The sequence below is a fragment of the Rhamphochromis sp. 'chilingali' genome, assembly GCF_963969265.1.
Source record: "Rhamphochromis sp. 'chilingali' genome assembly, chromosome: 9".
Lineage (NCBI taxonomy): Eukaryota > Metazoa > Chordata > Actinopteri > Cichliformes > Cichlidae > Rhamphochromis > Rhamphochromis sp. 'chilingali'.
This window is the reverse complement of record NC_137936.1, coordinates 10,552,080-10,559,309: the sequence shown is the minus strand read 5'-3', so window position 1 is coordinate 10,559,309 and position 7,230 is coordinate 10,552,080. Positions and strand designations below refer to the sequence as shown.

The window sequence follows — 7,230 nt, the reverse complement described above, 5'->3', positions numbered from 1 at the left end:
TATGAGGAACAATTACAAGTATGTAAAAAATCTCCTAAGAGTGACATTAAATTCGAGGCGTCTTCCTTTTTGCATGTTTTCCTGGAAGAGCAAAGCTACTTGTTCATCCAGGAGTCTAGTTTGACTTTTTTACTTATATTTGACTGCCGTTTTGCATTGGATGTCCGTTTGTGTGTTTAACTCCTGTCCTAGTTCTGTGCTTCTCTCCCCCACACCGTACGTCTTTTAAGGAAATGCTGGTGCTTATTCTGCCAGTTTGTTAAAACCCCCGCTGTCGCGCAGAGAAACAGCTGAGTTCAGCTCTGCCCTCCCTCCTTGTTTTTATTCTCCTCTTCCTCTCTCCCTTCACCCAGACTGCCCCCTCCCACCCCTGTCTTTGTTTGCTTGCTTCTCTGGGCTGCCACCCAACAACCTGCTTTAGATGCACGTGATTGGTGGGCTGCCTGTGATAGGGCGGGCCGAGTGTCAGGCTCCTGAGAGCTTTACCAGTAGCGAGCCAGCTCTCGTCTGTCATAAGGCGTCGAGTCTGCGGAGAAGGCACAAGCAGGAGCTGTGTCTGGTCGCCTTATCTGCCGCAGCAGCACAACTCCAAACCTTAATATATAAAGGACATAAGACGGCTTTGTTTTGTTTTTTTCTACCCGGCTACAAGGACTGTAAGGCAAGGAGCCGAAAGGAATTGAATATTCAGTAAACCTGAGTCGTGTTTTCTGTTTCTCTTCCTCCTTCCTGTCCTTTGTTTTCGAGCAGCAGTATCAGTGAGAGCATCGGCGCAGCAGATCACCATCACAGCAAATGCTTCGGAAAGCACCGCGGGAATAACTCATAAAAACAAACTGCGATCTTTAATGCAGCGTGTTAGGACTAGTCCTCTGGGGATCTGTAGCCCGTGAGTGTGTGCGAGTCCCTGCCGGAAAGGGCCCCCACCATATTGTTGGTGCGTGCGTCAGGAGTCTAATGCCCGCGGCAGTGTGGTCAGGGCCAGAGGAGGATGAGTCCGGCTGTGGAGGCTCAGGCCCAGGAGGTCATGGATGCGGAGCAAAAACAAAAGCAACAGAACAAGCTGCAGCACCAGCAGTGCTACATGGAGAAGGGAGTGATGCTTGAGCCCTTCGTGCACCAGGTCGGGGGACATTCCTGCGTCCTACGCTTTGGAGAGCAGACCATCTGCAAGCCTCTCATTCCCCGCGAGCATCAGTTCTACAAAAGTCTGCCTGCAGCAATGAGGAGGTTTACCCCCCAGTACAGAGGTAATGACAACTACTGTGTTTTTTCATGCATGTCTCTTTCTTTACGTGCATACTTCTTTTTTGTGCATACATACATCAGATAGGTATAGATGTGTGCAGAGCCTGCTTGCATGTGTCAAGTGTGCAATTTTAGATTATTAGGAACTAGAGATGCCCATGTCTGCACAAGCAGGCGCTTGCCAGGTTTATACCGCATTGTGCCACAGGAGGGTGCTGTAGCTGAGGTTGTAATTGGGACAAACGGGCCTTTCAATTGTGCTGCTTGGCTAGCTGAGTGATGAACTGAAGGTAAGTCAGGGTAGCAATTGCGAGCCACTGTTTTTGTGTTGTTTTACTTCTTTCTTTTTACCGGGCAACACACCAATGAGATGAAAAGGGAACTATGTGAGGTTCTTCCTCCTTTGGATCCAGAAATTCAGGCAGTTGCTGGAGGTCATCACCTGCAAAGGTCAACGTAGGTGGTGCCTCACAAAACCACTGAATGGCTTTGTATTATTTCACTGACGTTTGAGTCACTCCCACGTTTTTTTTCTTTTTGTTTTAAAGGTTGTCAAATATGAGGCATAGTGAGTGACGATAGCAAGCAGAAACTGTTGGACCGGTTAAACATACCATCTCTTATTTACATAGCCAACATTGTTCCTGCATTCATCTCATTCTTTCATTCAGAGAGTGTGATGGATTAAAGGGATTAAACTATGAGTTACAGCAGAAAGGCCTGTTCTTTACAGCAAAGCCCTTTGCTACTGTGTCCTTATTTCCCTTCACGTTACACTACAGCAGATCCTCTTTAAATGCTATCTAAGACCCTCCCTCAAAGAGCAGCGGAGCCGGTTCTTTTGTGTCACCAGCAGAGAATTGTAAGGTGATATAGAGCAAACGCGTGTCTCTGGTCATCCTAAAAAGCACTGTGCTGCCTTCAGTTTGCTGTCCCATATAATAGTTCCAACAAACCCCAGAAGTGATGAAGTTAAATTCACTCTGTAAATTGACTGTTTCGTGACACCTGTGCACTGTTTTCCATGTCAACAGTTTCCCCCATTTGTATTTGTCTTCACAATGAGGCATACTTGCTTGCTACATGCTTCACCTTCTCTCAGCTTGTGCTTCAGCCATACATGGGACGTGCATGAAGAGGAACGGGTGCAGCTGTTTTGGACAAAAGCAAATGGGAAAATTATGGAAATATATCTTTTCTGTTGAAGTTACCGAACTTGAATCTTCCAAACTTTTCTGACTCACTGAAGCTCCTGTTATTTTTGTTAGAAGCATATATTTTCTGATGCTTTCTCCTGTACATGGCTTTCTGGTTCCTACACGTTTACAGTGTATGTATACTATTGATTAGTTTGCTTCAGATAATTGGTGGTAATCAATAAACTGAATTCTGACCTAAGTTTTTATAGCCTGGTGTCTTTTGTGTTTGGGCTGTTATTTGAATGTGTTGATTAGAGCTCAGTGTGCGTCAACCATCCACTTCAGTCATACTTTTGTATCGTGCTGCTTAAAGCAGTGATGAGATTTCCTTTAAGTTTGTCATCCTCTTTGATAGATTCCTGTGAAACAAATTCCCATCACTGTTCAGTGAGTCTGTGTCTAAAACGTACCTTTCTGTCTCTGTCTCAGGTGTGGTGTCCGTGAGCTTCGAGGAGGACGAGGAGGGGAATCTTTGCCTAATCGCCTACCCCCTTGATAGTGACCCAGCCACAGATCTGGTGAACAATGAGCACTCGGTGGACTGTGACCCCAAGAGTAAGATGATGACGTGGGGGAAAATGATGGCCTCCTCGCTGCTAGCGGACAGCAAAGATGGCCGAAGCCGCAACTCTCGTAAAGACAAGGAGAAGAGGTGAGGTGCAAGGAAATACCCTATCACAGACAGTAGTTGACTCAGGAACCTGTTAGTCATGATAAGACAAGACGTGTTTGATGCCTCAGCAGGTGGGAGCAAAGTGAGTCATTTTCATGCTGATCTCACTGCTCATGTAAAAGAAATTAAAGATGGTTTAGGAGCCGTTATGCACCCGTATTACGTTATAACCAACTTTAAATTTTCCGTGAATGTAGCTGTAGAGACATACCACGACTTATGATGCACACACTGACTGATCGTAAAGTTAGCCTCGTAATCGTAAGCCTAACTGTCTTTAAATACAGCTGGAGGCTGATCCTTGGAGAGAGGGTCAAAGAGTCATTGTTGCATAATTGCAATAGATTCATTCTAATGCCTTTATACAAAAGGAAAACTTTGACTTAGTTAGCCCTGCGCTGGGGAGGGATTATTGGGGTTAAACAAGGAAAACTGATGTTTGAATGCATGGATTGTGGCGAGTGAAAGATTCCACTTTGTACCTCTTTCCAGGAATTTTTTCTTTCTCCATACTTTACTCCCCATTTCCTGCTCTTTAGCCATGTGTAACTACAGTCGTTGCTGTCTTTCCCTGTCTTTCATTCAGTGTTCAAAAGCTGCAGGAGGACATGGAGTTGGAGTGGCTGAAGCAGGCCGAGGTGCTCTACTACCGACTAGAGGACAGCCACAGTAACGCTGTCCCACAGCTCAAACACAACCCTTGGAGCCTCAAGTGTCACCAGCAGCACCTGCAGAGGATGAAGGAGAATGCTAAACACCGCAACCAGTACAGTATCCTTTCGCTGACTGAGTTTTCTTTTGAAACTGGCTCATATGTGACTGCAGAGAAAAGCTACGTAATGTTATTTATTTATTTTTTTTGGGGGGGGATTGCAATGAAATGCATTGTAGGTTCCAGGCCAGTGTACATGGCATGAGTCCTGGCCAAGTAAGCCACCAGATTACGGTTATCAGTGGATTAGGTTCCTGCTGCCCGTTATCTAATACTTGTGCAGCTATTCTGTTCTCTGTTCTATGGCATTGCATTTCAAAAGCACTCTTATCGGTTACCTGATGTTGCTCTGATTTGATTTTACATATTGCAAATGTTAACGGGAGCTGAATCTTTCGAGACAACGCTCAGTTCTGTTGTTTTCTCATTCAGCCTCGTCCAGCAGGTTGAACTTAAAACTGGTTAGTCCAGAAGAAGGTAGTGTTTTGTCTGTCTTGTCTTCCTTGACTCATTTTCTCAGAATTCATTCTGCTTGAAAACCTGACCTGGCGGCACACAGTGCCGTGCGTGTTGGACCTAAAGATGGGCACGCGACAGCATGGAGACGACGCTTCAGAGGAGAAGAAGGCCATGCAGATACGCAAGTGCCAGCAGAGCACATCAGCCTTAATAGGAGTCCGTCTGTGTGGCATGCAGGTGAGCTTTCAGGCAAACGCTATTGTCTATACTCATTTCTTACTCTTAAAGAAATAGAAAAGAAATAGAAGATGATATTTGGGGGAAATATAGCTACATGAAATAAGAGTCATGTCTGTCTATTGAATGCTGTATAAGCTGACTTGTAGCTTAGCGTAAAAACCGGAAACAGACAGAAGGCTCACCCATTTAAAACATTACAGCTGTTTGTCAATTGTCTGAAAACACAATTTGAAACAATGTCTTGGTGGTTTATGTGGGTAATCCAGCTTTAGTGCCCAAGACTGCGACTGTTAAAAGTTAATGCTTTTACCCTACACTGCTACAAAATCTGCAACAGTTCCTATTGTAATCTGATTAACTTGTTTTATAGCCATCTAGCCTGAAACACGCTGGCCTTTTAATTATACGAGAACACGTCTGTCTGTTTGAAAACTTTGAATAAGGCCCAAAATATCTAGGTGAGGTGGAAAGATTGACTGCAGATACACTCTATAGCCATTTTAATGCGGATGTTTGAGAGTCTGTGAACTTTTCCAGCTTTTTCAACCTCTCCATGTTTTCTCATCACTACAGGTGTACCAGAGTGACACAGATCAGCTGATGTTTATGAACAAGTACCATGGCCGTAAACTGACCCTTGCGGGCTTCAAGGAGGCTCTGTTCCAATTCTTCCACAGCGGTCGGCGTCTGCGACACGAACTCCTTTCCCCGGTGCTCAGCAGGCTCAGAGAAATGCAGGCTGCACTGGAGGCCTGCGAATCCTACCGCTTTTACTCCAGCTCTCTGCTCATCATCTATGATGGAGCTCCACACAGAAAACACACACGCCGACACACTGAGGACGGGCTCTCTGAAGAGGAAGAAGATGAGGATGATGAGGACGAGGAGGTGCAAGCCGAGCCAGAAATGGACGAAGAGGAGGAGGAGGAGGAGGAGGAGGTGGGTGAAGTTGCAGGTGCGCTTGGTTTTCCACACAGTCCCTCTACATCTAGTGATAGTAGCAGCAGCAGCGGGAGCTCAGGTATCAGCCAGGCTCACCTGTCCCGCTCAGACACGCACAGCTCCGTGGTGGATGTGAGAATGATAGACTTTGCCCACACCACCTGCAGACATTACCGGGAAGACAGCGTGGTCCACGAGGGCCAGGACAGCGGCTACATCTTTGGTCTCCAGAACCTGATCACCATCATTTCTGAGCTGGAGAACCAAAGTACAGACTGAATACTGACATAACATTCATCCGTTCAAACACAGAGGCACAATAACACACTGTCTGAACCTTGAACAAATGGAGGAAGAGCAGACTGCATTAAAGGGGAGAGAAATTCCTTCTCTTATCGTCAAAGTTGGACTTCATTGTAGCTGGTCTTTGATCGGACCCCCTTCCTGTTTCTGCCACTGGTGCTTTTCGATGTGGCCGTTAAGTACGTCCATCCTCAGGATGTGAAACAGACCTGCAAGTAACATAAAAGCCAACTGTGTGAATGATGCAGTGATTTACCCGTTGTCACCGTTCTGTTTTAACCCATTAAGTAACCATTAGAAAAAAGGGTAGGCAGCAAAAATTAAAGGCAGTTTGAGACAGTAGAAGTGTTTCCTTGTGTCTGATTTCCAAAGAAAAGTGTTGTCATTTTGCACACGCAAACATGCACTTCTGCTGAGTGCGTGTTTAGGCTGAGGGCTATCATAGAGAGCAGGAGTAGTATGAGAAGCGAGTCCACGGGAAGAGAGGCGGTGAGCGCACGCCCTCCATTCTCCTCTTTTACCTGGTCATTCTGCCATCCTTCTCCCCTGTTCATCTATATTCAAAGAGACTATATTCATATAGGTGTCAGAAAGAGGTGAGAGAGCTATTTATTTATATGACATCTTTCATAAAATAATCTAAAAGTTCAAAAATGTGAATGGAAGGTAGTACATTCCATGTTATTAATGTTACAATAATGATATTAATAAATATTGTTATTTGACATGTTTGGATACCTCTATCTTGTATATCTGTGCTGTCCACAGTTTGTTCACAGAAAAATTAAAAACCTTGGTTTGTGGTAACATCAGTGTCCTCTTTAATATTTGATGTTGGTTATTTTTTCGTTTGTTTGGTTTTTTTTTTTTTGGGGTGGGGGGGTTTTTTTTTTTTTTTTTTTTTTTTTTTTTTTTTTTTTACACGTTTACAGAAAAACCACATTTCCTGCTCAAACCAAAGGGAAATGTTGGCAGACAAATTTTATGCAAATGTGTGCTCGTTGCCTCTGTGCGTGAATGTATGGAGGCAGATGACCTCTTTTTGGCGTGCCGCTCAGTAAGTCCGTGATGACCAACTGATTAATAGATCTACCATCAACACTGAAAGTATGAGAGGACTGCAGACAATTCAGTGCAAGCAGGTGCCGGGGCTTGTTCCCCAACACCACCACCTGCTGTGAAGAATTACTAAGGCACATGCCCAGGCTACTGTGGATACTTCTTGTAATATTGTACAGCCAATACACCACCACCCTCACCACCTCCTTGCCCCAAAACATATTTACAGCCTTACTCTTCGGTCTAGAAGAGTTTCTGTTGCGGGGCGAGAGGATGACGGCATCGTGTCCTGCCTCAGCCAGTCCCGGTCGTCTACAGCTGGTCTGTGGCAGAGTCATCTGCTCTTGGAGTCACAAGCTTCGTGTGATGTGAGGACAGCATCAGCAGTGTGAGTG

The 7,230-nt window shown here is 45.1% G+C and overlaps 1 protein-coding gene across 1 annotated transcript; it reads left to right on the top strand.

Moving 5' to 3' along the window:
- Positions 1-511: 511 nt before the first annotated feature.
- LOC308402270 (inositol hexakisphosphate kinase 2-like) lies at positions 512-6,577 on the top strand. Its single transcript, XM_080890962.1, has 5 exons — positions 512-1,250; positions 2,877-3,099; positions 3,707-3,891; positions 4,353-4,528; positions 5,105-6,577. The coding sequence occupies exons 1-5, from the start codon at positions 992-994 to the stop codon at positions 5,750-5,752; spliced, it is 1,491 nt and encodes a 496-aa protein (XP_080747088.1). The 5' UTR covers positions 512-991; the 3' UTR covers positions 5,753-6,577.
- Positions 6,578-7,230: the final 653 nt, after the last annotated feature.